The following is a 16,903-nucleotide window of genomic DNA, read 5'->3' on the forward strand; positions in this document are numbered from 1 at the left end:
CATACTATACCGAAAAAGGCCAATCCACTTCGCCATGTGCATGAAACCACCCAATTCAACAGAGGTGGTAATCGATTAATTACTCACAGATTTGCTCCAGTCTTGAACGGACTCATACACATCATTGACAATAAGTACTAGAAAGCAACTTCTGTTTGGTCTCAAATGAATGGTCTCTGAAACGATGATTCATTATTCAAATGATTTACTTAGGACAACACTGAACTAAACACCCTTGCTTAACAAGACGTTCGATATCTTTGAACGTTCTCCCCTATCACGGCAGATGAGAGATGCCGAATCAAGCGTTCGTGTCACAAGACTGTATCCAACTATAATGATCTTCACTTCACCTCCAGCCTCATAGCATCGTATTGCACATATACACTCGTTGGCAATAGGGCGCTTTCGTAGTTTGTCGCGTTGTATGGCAGGCTCAGAACAAACCTGTTTTCGCCTTGCTTCAACAGCTTCGTGTCGAATTCGAACTTGTGTCTGACATTGTAGCAGACTGGCACTAGGTCAGCGATGAAGATCAGAGGCATATGGTGGACAAACTTACTAACAGCCGAGCGCACAATGCAAGAACTGCTCTGGTAATAACTTTTGGGTTGATCAGCATTCGGTTTATTGCGAGCTGAAGGGGTCTACTTACGGCAGAACCCAAGGCTCCAAGTCCTTGCCGTTTGCGTTCACGGTGTATGGAAGGTTAGAATAGGGTTCGCTCGCGTTATATATATCTGTATTACCGGCCGCACTCTTGAACCCGGCAAGCTGTACCGTGAAAGTAGCAGTTGTTTTGTTGCGCAATTGTTGCGCTGATGCGTCAAAGAGGATCGTCCAGTTGTTCACCTTCTCGACAACGGGTTCGGGACGCTCATAGTCTGCTTGCCCGCCAAATGAAGACCAATGGACAACGTTCAAAGCTGTGGCAGGGTCGTCGCGTCCCACTTTGAATTCAACACCTTCTGGGAAATCTTTTACAAAGTCGTAGGCGCCCCAATATAATCTATACTCTTCTGTGAGGAGTGGGTGATCCGGAGAGGGCGCATAGCCATGGCGGTATTCGCCTGAGCTCTTGTCGGGCGTTCCAATACGAAAGATCTCATTGCCTGCACTCTCTTGACTCCAATCGACACTGGCTGTCGTGGTCTTTCCGGCCGAAACGAGGATGCCGTCCTGGATGAAATCGCCGAATATGGCATCAGCGTAAACAGTCAGACGATATTTCCCGGCTTTGACTCGTTCGATATTGACTCGACCATCCTGCGGAATCTCATGCCAGTATTGATAAGCCTTGGTGTCATAGACATTGTCTTGGAAATCAACTCCACTTTGTGTCAGAATCGCGATCCCGTTTTTGGCTCCTTTGGGAAGGTTGACCTTTGCTTCGAATTTCCCGCGCCCAGCCGATGGTACCAAGTTCGGAACATGTTTAGATATCGAATCGTAGAAGTCGGCGTTCCAATTCGGATTGAGGCCGTACTGTTCAGCATCACGGCGGAGCTCGTCGAGAGATCCCCCCTTATTGAAGTGATAGTACTGTGGCCCGAAAGTGCGGTCAAATCCATCGGTGATATTAGGTGTTTGCATTCCATGGTGATTCGCTTTTATCAGTTAGTCCCTTGCGAACTTACGACCCAAGTTGATCGGAAGTTTATTATCGTCCACTTACATTGCAAATAGTTATACACGATTCCGTCAACAACAAGGTCTGAATGGAGAGGCCCACCAAAATATGTTTCCACGGTGTTCATCACTAACCAAGCTCCGAACGAGGATCCGTTGCTACTCCCTGAACCATCTGCGTACATGCCGTGTGCTCGGTGATTCCTCCAAGTGTCTTGGAAAGTGTACTTTGTAAAATATTCTCCGACTCCGGTCACATAAGGATCGGTAGGGTTCGCAAGCTTCCAAGTGGCATCTTGAACCGTTATTTCCCCATCTAGGTCAGGCCGGGGAGCAGCGAACTTTTCGTTCGTAACAAAATGGGTAAAGAGCGGTGGATCGTGATTTGGTCGGAACATCGTCCGAAGTTCTTGTAGATTTCGGAGGAAAGGGGACGTCTTGTTGTGATATACAACTCGAGAGAAGGTATGGAGGCCAGTTTCTCCCTCCTTGAGAAACCAGTACTGTTCTAAACGTTGACCAGTACCAATGTAGGTCTCGCCCATACTGATACCTCCATAGTTCTTTCCAGTTGAATCTACTCCGTGAAAGAGCTCGTAGGTCACATTTGACCCCCGACCGGGCGTCCAGAATCCGCCAGGGGATGGGATACAGTAGCAATCCAAATATGGGCCGATTCCAGTGCTACCATCCTCTTTTCCCAAAAGGTTCTGTCCATCCTAAAGTTGTAGATCTCAGATCAGTATGTGAATCGCATACTACAACGGGAGTCTACATACGAGTGTGAGAACGTTGATTGCGCCTTTAGATTTGCTGACTGACGCAACGAGTCGATCATTGGATAGAGTGAGACTGCTGTTGTTTTGCGTCGCATTGAACAAAGCCAACCCCGTCGGGAGAAGCGCTGCGATTGCCGCAAGTTGGTAACGCATCTTCGATTTTCGAGATGGTCAAAGATCACGGTCTCCTTGAGCTTTAATTATATCTCTTCTTTTATATTCGGTCCACGGGATAATATAAAACATCCTGGTAAAATCCGGGGTAAATGGGGGCTTCGGTATGAGAAAGGCCGAGGGCGCCGGTGGTTTCTATTCACTGTCCCTTCGAGTCAGGTAGGCTTGTTATGCTGTTACCGCGGTTCAAGTGTTTTGATCTGCTCCACACGCTACGCAAGCTACGATGAGTTATGTTTGTTTGCATGTCTAACGATCGCGCGGCTCAACGGAGAGAATTGAGGGTTCCGCCGCGTCATGTGATATGTTACGTCATGTACTTACCGCTACCGCTTCACAATCGACATACCACCATCCGACACTCGCATGCACCCGAGGTACCAGTGGTCAAACAGTTAATTTGAACAAGTATGGGCTCGATACTAAGAGATGGAAGAGAACGCGAGGATGAAGCATTAATACCGCACGCGGACTCAACCGCGGACAATATCGTTACGTTCCAACTCAACGACCCAGAAGATCCTCGAAATTGGGCAAGCGCCAGGAAATGGATTATGATAGCAGCGATTATTCCTATCGATCTGAGTGTTAGCTGGGGAGCATCCGGATTTTCACCTGTGGCTGGCGACTTCGCACGCGACATGCACGTGTCGACGCAAGTGGCCACCCTGGGATTGAGCATGTATGTGCTTGGTCTCGCGTTTGGCCCTATGACTCTAGCCCCATTGTCTGAGTACTTTGGCCGACGCCCCGTTTACATCTACTCCTATGGAATCTTCCTTGGTGCCCTTCTGTGGACTTCGTATGTCAAGAGCTTAGGACTGTTCTTTGTGCTCCGCTTCTGCTCTGGATACTTTGCTTCAACTACTATCTCGAATTTTGGAGGCACCATCGCTGATCTTTTCGAACATACCGACACAGGGCCTGCGATGTCAATCTTTATTTGGGCTGCCACTGGAGGCTCTCCAACAGGTTTTGTGCTATTCTCCTTCATCGCGCATGGAAGGTCATGGCAGGCGGTATTTCGTGTCATGTTCTTCGTTTGCCTCTCTTTCTGGGTCATCCTGGTGGTTGCACTCTATACGATTGGGGAAACACGACAAAGCGTACTCTTGTTAAGGAGGGCAGAGATGCTGCGCAAATCGACGGGAGAGGATGGCCTGGACGTTCCCGACGAATACAAGCAGCGAGGACCGAAGCATCTATTCGGCACCGCACTCGCGCGGCCATTCCAGTTCTTATGGTCAGAGGCAATCGTCCAATTCGGCGCCTTGTATAACGGTTTCCTGTACGGTCTCTCGTTTTTATTCAATGGAGCTTTCCACATAATATTTGGTCCAGGGGGATATGGCTTTGGCACAATCCAAATCGGTATTTGTTTCCTTGGTCTTGTTGTAGGCATCAGCGTCGGCCTATTCAGCAATCGTTTCCAAGAGAAGCATTATCAACGACAAATTGCTCGAGCTGGCCGTGACGTTCCGGAAGCACGGGTATATCAAGGAAAGCTGGCAGCGGTAGTTTTACCAGCAAGCTTGCTTGCATTTGCCTTTAGTGCTACGCCAAAGGTCCACCCTTTCGTTCCAGTACTGGCGTCCGCCTTCACGGGTTACTCTTTCTACACCTTGATTACAATGTCGTTGACTTACACCACGGATGCCTACAAAACATACTCAGCCTCAGCCCTTGCTGGTATTGGACTTATCAGAAACCTGGCCGGTGCTGCTTTTCCGTTAGTTGGAAGAAGTCTTTTTTTGAGGGTGGGATCACGAAATGCAAGCCTCGTGTTGGCTGCGATCGCTGTGCTCCTGGCGCCTATTCCCTTCGTGCTAGAAAAAAGAGGCGCGTCGTTGCGAAAACGGTCTCCGTGGGCAGTGGCACATGAAGATGACGAGAGCGAGATTAATACCAGCTAGCCGGTGTCAAGCATGTGCATAATGGGGCACGGCAGATTAACATCAATATGGACTCCATCGCCTGCTACGCCTCAAAGATTCAAATGCACACAGAAGCAATTTATGTTAGGCCCTCGAATTAGATTTGGGAATACGATGGAAGCTATTGGTGCTGAGACAAGATCCGTTCGGCGTCAGGCAGACTCTTTACAACGTTTCCATAGAAGACGCATATTCGTAGCTTCAAATATATATTTATCTTGGGCGATCAAGGCATAACCCTTCCTTGTGACACCTTCGCTATCAAGTGGTCTGTGTAAGCTAATGTTTATTGGTCTGACAAGCTTTGTTTCTGCATACTCTCGTACGATGTCGCTCACTCTTGTATCCAAAGATACTCAGCAACCATAGGCACTCGTTTCATGGAGTTGAAGACTAATCTAGTTTCTGCGAAAAGGTCCAGACTCTGCTCAACTTGCATGGCTTCATGCATGCGCGGCGGCTCAACCTCGAAGATTTGATCTTCCTACCACTAGGCTATCTTGCCCCCACTGGCCCATTGAGCCAATTCGTTTAACCAACTGGACTCAGAGAAGTTTCGGATGCACCTCAACCTCTAGTTCAGAATTGTAGGCGCGTATATTTACAAATGCTGTCCGCCAACGGATTTTGCGGCACAGTAGCCAAGATGCGGGCGCTAAATGCGCGGTGAAGCAGTGGCCGATCTGAAAACCTCCGACTTGCTTAAATGTGCATTTATGGGAGTGATTCCTCGCGGTGTGGACGAATATTTGCAGCCTCGTTTCCTAACTCTCCTTTGTTTCTATGTTCAGCGTTCTGTGAATGCATCTACTTACTTGAAAAATTGTCTACTTCTCTCTGTCTTTTCAGCGACAGCATTTATTGGCGTTCTTTTCTGCTCTGCCTATATTATTTCTATTCCCGACGACTCACTTGACCTGACGAATAAGTTCTCGCACAGTGTACCCGTCATCTTGTCAATTCATTCTCCGTCGATCGAAACCACGTTTCCATCATCGCTCAAAAAGCTCTTTGTTCTAAGGACTCATTACATCTTGTTTGTTAATTATTTCCCGCTTTGGAGATGAAGAATTGCCAGCCGTTCACGCAACTTCCAACCCCACCCACCACACTCGCATCATGCGCAGTCCCCGTCGGCGGCTCGAACACCTCCATCCTTGACGCGTGTTGTAATGGACACATAAATGCCATCGCCACGTACTCCGCCCCGGACTCTTCATCAAATTCTGATTCAGAAAATGGCTGCTTCCAATACTGTGTTACAAACAATCCACAGGCTGTGAAAACCTGTCTGAGTGAGAAGCTCGGGATGTATGGCGAGAGCGGACCAATATTTGAGTGCTTCAATATGGCGGATGTCAAAACGGGAGGAATTGGAGGTGGATATAGCAGTGTGGGAGTGAGGTTGAGCATAGAGGGTGGATCGGGGTGGATGTTGGGAGCCGTACTCGGCATAGTAGTTGTTGCCACAATCATGGGTGCTGTATGAAGAACGTGCAAGCAGTATATGACCGTATTCGGTTACGATGATACTTTAACATGGTTCTTGTGTAAATCCACAAACCAGAAGGCTTTGGGACTTACCGCTGGAAAGGCCTTTAGTAGGGTTTATAGTATTTTGGCGGGACCGAGCTTATCGGGGTCCAGTTGTATCGTAGAACAAGACACACCTTTCCCTACGGTCTCTCGAGACAGGAGTAGATATCAGTGACCTCGATACAATTCGGAGATCGCTGTGTGGGTGTGAGGAATAGAGCAAGTTTCAAGCTCTGCGGTTGACAACGAGTAAAGCATAAGCTGATCAAGCGGCGGCGCAGCGATTATGATTTGCTCCTGACTAGACATCATTTCTAATCCTTTATCACACCTCACGCCAAATACGCACGCGATAAGTCAAAGAACATCATCCCCCATAGCCAGAGGTCATGCATTATACCTGCAACATATAACTAGGCCACACACATAGAAGCCATGCCGTGAAGAACCAGACAAGGAAGAAAACGAAAGCGAGCACGAAAAATAAAGTTTGTATTGTTTTCATGTGAGGACCAACATACGTTCCTGATGACAAATCATTGATCACTTTATTTGGTCCTTGATGTCGCAATTCCTTTGATGACATTCTGGCGCAATGTGCCGTGCTTTTCTCGCAACAAGGCCTTCGGAAGTTACTTTCTAAGCCTACATTGTTGGCGCGGGATTGATAAGAACGTGTTCAATTTGGTTATCCCCGCTCGTAAGTCCAGTAATAAGGCCGAATTAAAGCCAGGACAGAGCGGCAAACACTGATCTGTAATCAAGATTACATCTGCATAGCAAGAAAATCATGAAAACAAGCGAGTAATTATTCCGCTCCCATGTTAGATCGCAACGCCATAAGTTGATTAGGTATACATGGGATTAAGTGTTGTCTTTGAGATGATGCACCTATCAGGCTTAAGTCCGAGTGGATATGTCCGCCATATTCACTCGGACCAGATCGCTCCGATTTTACTACTGCGACCATGGGTCTTGAGTATGGCATCACATCACGTCTTGCATAAGCTTGCATGGTACGCGGTATAATAGATTCTTGAAATCCATCTTCAATCGCAACCTCAAGCAGCTCAACACATCATCCTCTACATCATACTAGCCTGTTACATCCTTCCAAGTCAACCCGTCAACATTATTCACTATGTCTTATAAAAACGTCATCATTGTAGGGGTAAGTTACACTTTACTTTGCTCCAAATATCAACACATACAGATATTTCTCTCGCGTCCAATTGATTCCCATTCGATATCACTCAACTAACGTCTTCCAGGCCGGCGGCAACCTCGGCACATCACTTCTCGACACATTCCTCAAGCACTCCTCCTTCGAAACCAGTGTCCTTTCTCGTGAAGGCTCAACATCCACCTTCCCCGCGGGCGTTAAAGTCCTCCAGGCAGACTACGACTCACTCTCGAGCCTGAAGAACGCATTCCAAGGCCAAGATGCCGTCATATCCCTAGTCGCCGGCTCCGCAATTGCAACGCAGCCCAAACTCATCGATGCCGCCGTCGCAGCAGGCGTCAAGCACTTTATCCCGTCCGAATTTGGGAGCAATACGGATGACGAGCGTATACTAAAAGTTGTGCCCATCTTCCAGCCCAAGGTCGACGTACTCGAGTACCTGAAGACCAAGGAGAGCGAGATCAGCTGGACGGCCATCTCCACCGGTGGGTTCTTCGACTGGGGCCTCCAACAAGGCTTCTTCGGCCTGGATGGTGCAAGCAAGACGGCCACGCTGTTCGATGAGGGCAAGGCGCAGTTCTCAGCCACTAGCTTGTCGCAGATCGGCCTTGCGACCATCAAGGTCCTCGAGAAGCCCGAAGTAACTAAGAATCAGTTCGTTCTCATTGCTGGCCACACGACTTCGCAGAATGAAATTTTGGCTGTGGCGGAGAAGGTTACGGGGAAGAAGTGGACTGTCAAGAATGTCAGTGCCAAAGAACATGGGGCGGACGGGTTGGCGAAACTACAGAAAGGGGATTTTTCTGGTATCGGACTATTGATCCAGGCCGGTCTATTTGGTGCCGAGGACAATCTGGGTGACAATTCACACTTTGGGCTGTGGAATGAGAAGATAGGGCTGGAGAAGGAGAATTTCGAGGAAACGATCAAGACAGCACTCTTGGGCTGATAGATGCTCCCTATTCAATCATGCATGAAGAAATAGATGGTACACTCATTTCAGTCGTCGACTTAGTATGAGACGAAACAGAATGAATTTTTTAACACAAATTGAGGTCTTTCTCTAGGGGTGATGTGCCGGTATATTCCTAGTACATCTCTGCTTCTCTCCACGAAGACATTCCGCTTACACTGGAGAATCTCATTTGATGAAGGTGTTCACTGGAAGTCGGTAGATGTCGATTGTCCAGTATGGCCTCCTTGTACCCTCCCACTGCTTGCTTCCGTGCAGACCTGAGGGTACCTCGATGTCTTCCCAAGTCGTATCAAACCCAGCTTCGTACAGGTCGATCTCAGCAACCTGTTCAAACGTAAGTCAACGGTTGCAATTCATGTCACATAGCAGCACATACCTTTGTGTAGATATCGTAGCAGATCTGGCGATCGGCTCCCAGACCGTTATACCACCCGAATTTGCCGTCTTTGGCAAGCAGCTGGATGACGTACTCAGCGAAGAACTCCCTCAGCGCCGCGTAGTCTTCGGCAAATGTGTCGTAGTAAATTGCATCAAGAACTAAACCCTGCTCGACCAACTTCGGCAAAATATCCTGCCATCGACCCTCGTGAATGTGGACGTTTGGCTTGTCATACCAGCCTTGCTCTCGTAGTCGCTTGTGCACCTGTGGATGAGCTTCGATGATGTGGTGTTCGGCAGGATCATGTGTCTGAATGGCAGTGTCGACGATTCCCATTCCGTGACCCACGTTCATGACCTTAAGACCAGACTTTGGGATCAGAGTCTCAGCATGGCGCTGCATGATTTGGGTCTCCCAGTCCATCATAACAGCGTTGTCGCTCTCGTCGAGAAGAATTCCGGGCTTGTACCGTAGCTGACTCTTCAAGTATGCATGGTTGTCTAGTGAGACATCGTCGAGTGCTTGGTCTTCAGTGGTCTCCTGGATAGGTTTTGCCTCTTCCTCGGACACTTTCTGCTTTTTGGCAGCAGGCTTCTCCTCAGCTGCAACATCGTCCTCTTCTTCTTCTTCAGTTGCGTCACCTCCCAAGCCCAGAGCCTCCATCTTCGCGAACAAGATTTCCGCACGGACACCAGCTTCTACCATTATGTCGTAGATCTTTTTTTGACCCAGACGCAGCGCAACGCAACCAGGTGTTTCATCATTTTTGTTCAAATCATTCCAGATAGCTCCATTTTGAAGCAGCAGCTCGACTGTCTGGACTGCATCATCAGCTGCTTCTCCTCCTTGGTCAGCCTTTCCGCATGCAGCAATGGCAGCATGTAGAGGCGAAGTTGCAACTGTTGCCGTAGGGTCCTGAACGTTGGCTGAGCCTTCTTTGAGCAGAATCTTTAAGGCCGGAACATCGTGTCGCTCCGCAGCAGAGATGATACGCTTTGCGAGGAGAATGTCTTCTTCTGTTGCTTGGTCGGCCATCTTGGATTGTTGTATGTTTTTGTGCAAACTTTGTGCAGGTCGTGGGATTTCATGTCTTTTTTTTCTGCAGGGATTACGAGGGGATAAGCGAGACTTGCCTAGTTAGGTCAAGCGCCATGAATGTAGAGCCTTACGAAGTCCAGTTATGGTACACGCGTATCAGGAACAGATACTCTTCAGACATTCTGCCGTTGCTACTCCAGTGATAGACGAATGAAAGTAATTATTCTTAGTGAGGGACCACTGGTTCTTACGACGCTCAGTGATTAGCTGCTCTGTTAGTCACAGACAAGACACGCGTGTGTAGGCGCGTTTTGTCGTGTCCTCTAAGGATCATTATGATATTGTTGAGGTGTTCAAAGCTAACTACGCGTCAGTGTGTGCCGCGAGCAGAATCATAGGTGTTGGGAACATGTCGTGTCGAGGTGAGTTGACACCTGCACGTACTCAATCAATCATGTGGAAGTGTTATCAGGCCGAAAGCGGAAAGGCGCCTGGGTTTGCCTCGGTCCAGTTCTAGGGATGTATCGCGCTCGACTGCGCGCTTCGACACCCTGACACGCCCATCCTCTCTATCTGCGATTTCCACCCTTTGACGCGTATATTCCAACATGTCGGACAAACCAGGCATACCCGCGTGGCAAAGCGCCAGCAATTCCTCTACACCACCCGCTGACCCCGAGTCGACGACGTCCGAACAGTCCGAACAACCTGAACAGCCTGAACATCCTGAACATCCTGAACAGCCAGTAGAGGACAGCGCGACACCTGTCGCAGGGGAACTTACGAGTACCGAGAGCGATGAAGAGACATCAAGCCCATCGTTGTTGGAACAAGCGTCACGGTTCCTCGATGATCCTACAATTCGCGATGCGCCTAGGGAGAAGAAGGTTGCGTTCCTGCAATCGAAGAATGTTGCGCCCGAGGACATTGAAAGTCTACTAGAGACGGCAACAGAAGTGAGCACATCACCAGATCTTGAAGAACTTGGAGAACGGACATGGGCTGTGGTGAGTGACAAGTTTCCTGTGTTAGCAACACACTACTCATCAGATCATGCACCACCGAGGAGCTAAGGACAGAAAGTACTGACTCTCTCAGGCACCTCAAAACCCCGCCCAAGCCCCGGCTCCCATACCTCAGCCTCGCGAGCTGCCCCCAATTGTCACATACCCGGAGTTCCTCGCGCAAACCGAACAACCTCCGCCGCTCATTACTACCAAACGCCTGTTGACCACAGCCTATGTAGCAGGAGGACTCATGTCGACCATATATGGACTATCAAAATTCATCATCGGACCCATGGCGCAGAACCTCGCAGAGTCACGGCACGATTTTGCGACCCATACACAAGACCAACTGAAGGAATTCAACCAGAAGCTAGGTGACCTGGTATCAGTCGACCCGGCAAGTGTATCCAAGACAAGCGCTTCAGAAATGGGAGACGATGTGTCGGAAGCAGACTCGGACCCCACAGAGCTGTACCACCGCGACTACGGAACACAAACTACTCCCAATCTATCCCGACGGCCCTCACATTCGTCCAACCCCGACCCCGAGCCCATCGTTTCAGCCCAAGAAGATCGGCTCAAGAAGATCTCCGCTCATCTGCGTGAAATAACAGCGAACAAAACCCACGACCGCGTATCTGCAGGTTCAGTGAGAACAAAGGTGTCTGACTTGACTTCGTACCTGAGCGAGATGAGCTACCAGAACCAGTACTATTCTAGTTCCAATAACTTCTACGGGTCAAGTTTTAGCCTGCCGTCGGGCAAAGATGGGAAGAACGATCAGATAGAAGTTCTTAAGAACGATATCAGAGCTGTCAAAGGCGTTTTCCTTAGCGCAAGGAACTTCCCTGTGGGTGGGCAGAGTGTATCACCGATGCCGATGGGAAAGGCAGATCGATCTGGGACTTGGTGAAGTAGGTTTGTAAGATGTATAGAATAATGAAGTTACAGTTTCGACCATCACCAATGAATCCTGGGAGTAGACTATATTAGGATGAGTTTCCGAGCGGGGGTGTCTTTCGCACTCACTAAAACATGGAGATGCCTAATACAGCCTGCAACTTGCTCCTGCCCCGCTACTACAGAAGACTGACGTCATGCCTGTCGTGGTAAGTCCATCATGTCTGCAACCTTGACACAAGACACTTCGGTCCTCTTCAGTCAAGGGCTTTGAACATATCTTCTACTTTCCTTGTTGCGCTTGCAAAGTATCACGATGCAAAGCTTCACGTCAAAATTGCCCTTCGGGCAGTCGAAGCCCTCACACGAGGACGAGACATCACTTACCACGCTTCTCACTGCAGATCAATGCGCCGATCTTACATTCCTCATAGCCACCATCACGGCGACAATGCGGCAGTCGCTGCTAGACACATTCACGGCCGAAGAAACACCACTTGATGCAACCCCCTCGCAATCAGAGGAACAGGCACTCGCAACTGAGCCTTCTGACAGCGCAAATGTGTCCGATGGAGACAAGATCAAGAAACAGAGAGAAAGCCGGGAAGCGGACACAAGGCAAGAGTTGGCGAAGCCAGAAGTGCAGGAGCTCAAGAAAGCCATGTTGGCATATTTTGACGGGTGGAGAGGCAAGGTCATTGGTAGAGTTGGTGAGATTGTGAACTCAAGGCATGAAGCAAAAGAGCAGACGAAACATGTCAAAGGCGAAAAGGTGGAGGAGCTGGTCAAGAAATCTGAGGCCGTGACGACTAGTATTCGTGATCTAGGCGAGGGCGCTGAAGACGAAGACACTGCTTTCAAAGCACTGTACCCTCCCATCGACACCGTCCTGACAGACCTGGAAGAGAACAAGAGAGCGTTGATTCTACACTCCCTTGTTCTCATCCTACTCAGCCTGGAAACGTACTCAGCACATTCACGCATCCTAGTCCTCCACCTCACGAGCTCGCTCAACCTCAGTCTCTCGATTCTCAAGAAGGACGAAGAGACAGTCGCCCAAGGCCTCCTAGAAGCAGCCTCCCAGCAGCTCAATGCCGACGCCGAGACGAAAAAGGCAGCTGAGGCATCCCAAACAGCACGCAAATGGAAAGTTGGCCTCGCATCCGTCGCTGGCGCAGCACTCATTGGCGTTACGGGCGGCCTCGCAGCCCCACTCCTAGCAGCTGGTGTCGGTAGCGTAATGGGTGGCCTGGGCCTTGGAGCTACAGCCGCAGCAGGTTATCTCGGGACATTGGCCGGATCCAGCGTCCTTGTTGGAGGGTTGTTTGGTGCATATGGAGCGAAGATGACCGGTCGAGCCATGGACGACTACGCACGCCAAGTTGAGGATTTCGCCTTCCTACCCATACACCACTCACAGGACCCTGAAAAACAAGACAACGGTGCGCGCCGCCTCCGCGTCGCTATTGCTATCTCGGGCTGGCTGCGCGAACCAGATGAGGTTGTGGCGCCGTGGCGTTACATAGGTACTAGCACAGAAGGCTTCGCGCTGCGCTGGGAACTTGATGCGCTTCTCAACCTCGGACATAGTCTCGAGACATTTGTCATGAGTAAGGCTTGGGGATACGCGAAGGCGAAGATCATCGAGCAGACAATATTCGCTGCGCTGATGGCGGGCTTGTGGCCCCTCAGCCTCCTGAAGATGGCGTCGCTACTCGACAACCCGTATTCGCTCGCGAAGTACCGTGCTGAGAAGGCGGGCGAGGTTCTTGCTGATGCACTGATTAACAAGGTGCAAGGTGAACGACCGGTTACGCTTGTGGGATATTCGCTGGGTGCGAGACTCATCTTTACCTGCCTCCATAAGCTCGCAGAACGCAAAGCGTTTGGCCTTGTCGAGAACGTTGTCCTACTGGGTGCAGCATGTCCGTCTGATGCCGCAGACTGGCGGTCCATTCGCGCGGTAGTGAGCGGCCGCGTTGTCAACGTGTTCTCAAAACAAGACTACATCCTCGGCTTCCTTTATCGTACATCTTCCATCCAGCTCGGCGTCGCTGGCCTGCAGCCCGTCCTGGGCGTGCATGGCGTGCAAAACGTCGATGTCAGCGAGTTGGTCGACGGCCACCTACAATACCGATTCATCACCGGCTCGATTCTGCGCAAGATCGGCTTCGAGGATGTAGATGTGCACGAAGTCGAGCGTGCGGAGTCTGAGATGGCAGCCCAGAAAGCAAAGGAGGAGAAGGAGAAGAACCAGAGGGATGGTGAGCCTGTGACAGAAGAAGATGCTGAAGAGGAGAAGAAGCGGTTGGAGACGGAGGTCAAGAAGAAGAACGAACAGAGTTATCTGCAGATTATGCAACAGAAGACGAAGAATATTGATATCGGCGGCTTCTTGAGTGGCAAGGGAGGGAAGGCTGAGCCGGAGAAGGTAGAACACAAAGCGGGCCCAAAGACGGATTAAGTTAGTGTGGCCGCAATTGGGAAATGTCATTAGGGAATTGATACGGACATGGCATGGTACGGAATATACGATATGAATCGGACGGAAAGTGGAAGCAAGACACGGGTAGCGTCTAATCATTGCATTTCGTGATTCCTCATCAACGCCTCAGGTTCAATTCATGTATCATCGAAGCCGTTCAAAACACCCACTCTCTAGAAACACATCTAAGAAAAGTCCTCGCCCCCCTCCTCAATAGTACCCTTAATCCTCAAAAGCAGCGTCGTCTTCCACTTGTCCAACTTACTCAACTGGTCATATTGAAACAACTATGCACGTCAGCACACTCCGTACCCCAAACACCCGATCCAATGAACATACCTTATCAGCAAACACCTCCTGATCACCATCCTGCACTGCTTGCGCCAAATCCGCCAGCAACTGGTGTTCTCTCTGCTGCGTAAAGCTTGGGTCCAGCTCCCTATACCTGTCCAGCGCGGTGTTTACACCAACCTGGTCGCCTGTGCAGAGCTGGCAAATACCGGCTTTGAGAAGGTACTCTTTGACAGACCAGCGCATCAGGTTGTTCGAGATGGAAGTCTTTGCGACCTTCTCGTACAGCTCGATGGCTTTGTAGTAGTCTTTACCCTCGAGAGCGACGAGGTCGGCTGTCTTGAGCCAGAGTTTGTTGGCGAGGGCCTGGGTTGGGGGGGTTAGTGGGTTCCAAGAATTGAGGGGAGGGGGTGGTGGTTACTTCGGCGTTGTCCTGGGTTGGTGTTAGCGTATGTTTTCAAATATGTCTACCTCAGTAGGGAGATATGGATATGCTTGGGACTTACGCTCTCATACCAGCCGGCTGCTTCCTCATATGCGGCTGCTGCGCGGGTGTTGTCGCCAAGTTCAGTTTCATACAGCTCGGCGAGGTTCTGCTTGTGAGTGGCTGCACGACGGAAGTTGCCCTTGCTGCAGTAGTGTGCAATGGCTTTGTCTAGACACCGAGCAGCTGCTTCTGGGTCATCCTTACGGTAGGCCTCTGATATCAGATTAGAAATCTATCACCCAGGAAGAATAGTCGATCGTACTGAATGCTTCTGTGAGTGTGTTTGCCTCGTCGTCTGGCTCATTCAGCTGCTGGCGTTGAACTGATGCTGCCTTCTCAAAAGCCTCGCCAGCCTCCTTGCCTACAAAAGGTCAGAAGACTATACACAAATCGCGATTTTAAGGGTGATCAAACTCCATACCCATCTTCTGCATCCGGAACGCATTCGCAGCGGCGATGAACTGGTCTGCTGCAGCCTCATCTATCACGTGCATTAGTCCATCTGTCGACCCTATTCCACCCATCTCTTCGTACACTTGTCTTGCCGCCCACCGAAGAAGCTAAATCCACCCGAGGCCTTCTGCAGCGATGTTTCTGCCTGTCGTAGCACCTCAATATCAGTTATCTGTGCTGTGGCTGAGTTTCGAGAGCGAGCCCCACCTGACGGAGCAGTGCTCGCGGATCGCCGGCCATGTTTGCTGGTTTCTAAATATCTCGTAGTAGGGATTCGAATAGGGGTGTGAGCCAGGAAGATACAGTGCAATATAACGCGGTTGTTATGTTAGCTTGTCGAGACAGCTGGCTGCGTTTCAAGGGCGATGACGGCACGTGGGGCGGAGCTGACGCTGGACTCAATTCCGCTAGCGCGTTTGAAGCAACCCAAGCTCGACGACACGGAAATTGTTTTCGTAGGGCAGTTTTTTGTAACTATACTGGACGACGTCGTAGCTCGATTGAAGAGCGTGTGAAGACACGAAAACACCGCACACAAGCTGCACTCTTCACGCGAATATACACCATGGCCTCTCGTCTCTGTGCCAGGGCTGTCTTGAGGCTGCCGCGTTGCTCACGCGCCTACATAAGCACACAAACGCCGCAGCATCCAGATCCCAAGTCCCAAAGTCCAGTCTCACACGTCAGGGCGAAGGACGGGATCCATCCTGACGAGCTCGAGCAGCTTCTTGCCAAGCCAACCTGGTCCGTCGAGTCCCTCCTGCCACCAAAGACGCGCGCCCCCGATGCTCCGCAAATCTCCTCCAAGCAACTCCGCCACCTGCTACGACTCTCGGCTCTCCCGCTGCCCGAGTCGCGCGAGCAAGAACAGAAGATGCTGGACACACTAGCGGCCCAGCTGCATTTTGTTGGCCAGATACAAAAGGTAGACACAACAGGCGTGAAGCCCCTGGTGGTGATCAGAGACGAGACCAAGGCGGCAGAAGGAGAGCAAACGATCACACTAGAGACGTTGAAGGATGCGTTGGCGAAAGAGAAGGTTGTAGGGAAGCATCACAGGCGCATACAGAGGGACCCCACGCCGGTGGACGCGAGGGACGTTGAAGGCTGGGATGTCCTGGGCTCGGCAGAACGCAAAGCTGGGAAGTATTTCGTTGTCGAGAGCGAGAGACCCCAGGAATGAGACTAAATCGCGGATCACATCACGCTGGTAGCCACAACCGCCCGCCCTATCATATATGAAAAAAAGGCTTGAAAAATCATATGCTTGAACGACAAATACCACAAGTAATCCCAAAGAAGACCGCACAAACTTCAGCAATGCCTGAAGGCCCTCGGATACCTATACGCGAGCGAAAAGTTTGACACTCAATCCCCTGGATATCCTTGAACCTCAATCTTTCGCAAAACGGAGCGACGACAAGGTATTGTGGAGCGCTTCAATACCCTTTCCCAAGCTACGTACTGCAACACGTGCAAGGCTTGCTTCCGTACGGAGCGACATCACAGTCGCAAAAAGGGGCGTCATCCTCGAAGTCGGACAACTCTGGCGATGGTAGCCGAGTTATTCTAGGGGTGGGCGGCGGCTTAGTCTGCACATGCGCAGGAAGAACCGGCGGCTTTGATTGTTGCTTGGTTGCCGATGACGACGG

At 50.3% G+C, this 16,903-nt stretch overlaps 8 protein-coding genes across 8 annotated transcripts; 5 read left to right on the forward strand and 3 right to left on the reverse strand.

The window, feature by feature from the left end:
* Positions 1-171: 171 nt before the first annotated feature.
* P153DRAFT_313255 (polysaccharide lyase family 4 protein) lies at positions 172-2,817 on the reverse strand. The gene is made up of 5 exons (XM_033664873.1): positions 2,409-2,817; positions 1,676-2,348; positions 656-1,607; positions 563-603; positions 172-511 (listed from the first exon to the last, which is right to left on the reverse strand). The coding sequence occupies exons 1-5, from the start codon at positions 2,559-2,561 to the stop codon at positions 345-347; spliced, it is 1,986 nt and encodes a 661-aa protein (XP_033525412.1). The 5' UTR covers positions 2,562-2,817; the 3' UTR covers positions 172-344.
* A 120-nt stretch (positions 2,818-2,937) lies between these two features.
* P153DRAFT_365640 (MFS general substrate transporter) lies at positions 2,938-4,741 on the forward strand. Its single transcript, XM_033667864.1, has one exon. The coding sequence runs from the start codon at positions 2,993-2,995 to the stop codon at positions 4,493-4,495; it is 1,503 nt and encodes a 500-aa protein (XP_033525413.1). The 5' UTR covers positions 2,938-2,992; the 3' UTR covers positions 4,496-4,741.
* An 859-nt stretch (positions 4,742-5,600) lies between these two features.
* On the forward strand, positions 5,601-6,005 carry P153DRAFT_271805 (uncharacterized protein; the record flags this gene model as incomplete). The annotated part of the gene is made up of 1 exon (XM_033662908.1): positions 5,601-6,005. A coding segment is annotated over one exon (405 nt), but the record flags the coding sequence as incomplete, so codon positions are not given.
* A 943-nt stretch (positions 6,006-6,948) lies between these two features.
* P153DRAFT_209110 (isoflavone reductase family protein-like protein CipA) lies at positions 6,949-8,377 on the forward strand. Its single transcript, XM_033662554.1, has 2 exons — positions 6,949-7,223; positions 7,324-8,377. The coding sequence occupies exons 1-2, from the start codon at positions 7,194-7,196 to the stop codon at positions 8,182-8,184; spliced, it is 891 nt and encodes a 296-aa protein (XP_033525415.1). The 5' UTR covers positions 6,949-7,193; the 3' UTR covers positions 8,185-8,377.
* On the reverse strand, positions 8,193-9,816 carry P153DRAFT_430286 (arginine N-methyltransferase 2). The gene is made up of 2 exons (XM_033672828.1): positions 8,588-9,816; positions 8,193-8,535 (listed from the first exon to the last, which is right to left on the reverse strand). The coding sequence occupies exons 1-2, from the start codon at positions 9,623-9,625 to the stop codon at positions 8,377-8,379; spliced, it is 1,197 nt and encodes a 398-aa protein (XP_033525416.1). The 5' UTR covers positions 9,626-9,816; the 3' UTR covers positions 8,193-8,376.
* Positions 9,817-10,177: 361 nt separating this feature from the next.
* Positions 10,178-13,999, forward strand: P153DRAFT_337175 (DUF726-domain-containing protein; the record flags this gene model as incomplete). Its single annotated transcript, XM_033665732.1, has 3 exons — positions 10,178-10,635; positions 10,727-11,544; positions 11,845-13,999. The coding sequence occupies exons 1-3, from the start codon at positions 10,237-10,239 to the stop codon at positions 13,997-13,999; spliced, it is 3,372 nt and encodes a 1,123-aa protein (XP_033525417.1). The 5' UTR covers positions 10,178-10,236.
* Positions 14,000-14,059: 60 nt separating this feature from the next.
* P153DRAFT_313273 (alpha-soluble NSF attachment protein) lies at positions 14,060-15,491 on the reverse strand (the record flags this gene model as incomplete). Its single annotated transcript, XM_033664874.1, has 8 exons — positions 14,060-14,307; positions 14,360-14,677; positions 14,733-14,744; positions 14,818-15,011; positions 15,061-15,159; positions 15,220-15,279; positions 15,333-15,396; positions 15,459-15,491. 8 exons carry the CDS (start codon positions 15,489-15,491, stop codon positions 14,206-14,208), a joined length of 882 nt encoding a protein of 293 aa, XP_033525418.1. The 3' UTR covers positions 14,060-14,205.
* Positions 15,492-15,816: 325 nt separating this feature from the next.
* Positions 15,817-16,434, forward strand: P153DRAFT_374832 (uncharacterized protein; the record flags this gene model as incomplete). Its single annotated transcript, XM_033669542.1, has 2 exons — positions 15,817-15,832; positions 15,905-16,434. 2 exons carry the CDS (start codon positions 15,817-15,819, stop codon positions 16,432-16,434), a joined length of 546 nt encoding a protein of 181 aa, XP_033525419.1.
* Positions 16,435-16,903: the final 469 nt, after the last annotated feature.

The sequence above is a fragment of the Dothidotthia symphoricarpi genome (genome assembly GCF_010015815.1).
Source record: "Dothidotthia symphoricarpi CBS 119687 unplaced genomic scaffold P153scaffold_7, whole genome shotgun sequence".
Taxonomy (NCBI): domain Eukaryota; kingdom Fungi; phylum Ascomycota; class Dothideomycetes; order Pleosporales; family Dothidotthiaceae; genus Dothidotthia; species Dothidotthia symphoricarpi.

Excerpts from the sequence above, each read along its gene's own strand:
- P153DRAFT_430286 (XM_033672828.1), bottom strand. The coding sequence starts at position 9,625 with ATGGCCGACCAAGCAACAGAAGAAGACATTCTCCTCGCAAAGCGTATC. Across the intron at positions 8,536-8,587 it reads GCTACGATATCTACACAAAG|GTTGCTGAGATCGACCTGTA; the intron begins GTATGTGCTGCT and ends ACGTTTGAACAG.
- P153DRAFT_209110 (XM_033662554.1), top strand. The coding sequence starts at position 7,194 with ATGTCTTATAAAAACGTCATCATTGTAGGG. Across the intron at positions 7,224-7,323 it reads AAAACGTCATCATTGTAGGG|GCCGGCGGCAACCTCGGCAC; the intron begins GTAAGTTACACT and ends AACGTCTTCCAG.
- P153DRAFT_365640 (XM_033667864.1), top strand. The coding sequence starts at position 2,993 with ATGGGCTCGATACTAAGAGATGGAAGAGAACGCGAGGATGAAGCATTA.
- P153DRAFT_313255 (XM_033664873.1), bottom strand. The coding sequence starts at position 2,561 with ATGCGTTACCAACTTGCGGCAATCGCAGCGCTTCTCCCGACGGGGTTG. Across the intron at positions 1,608-1,675 it reads CGTGTATAACTATTTGCAAT|CGAATCACCATGGAATGCAA; the intron begins GTAAGTGGACGA and ends AACTGATAAAAG. Across the intron at positions 604-655 it reads TTGGAGCCTTGGGTTCTGCC|TTATTACCAGAGCAGTTCTT; the intron begins GTAAGTAGACCC and ends TCAACCCAAAAG.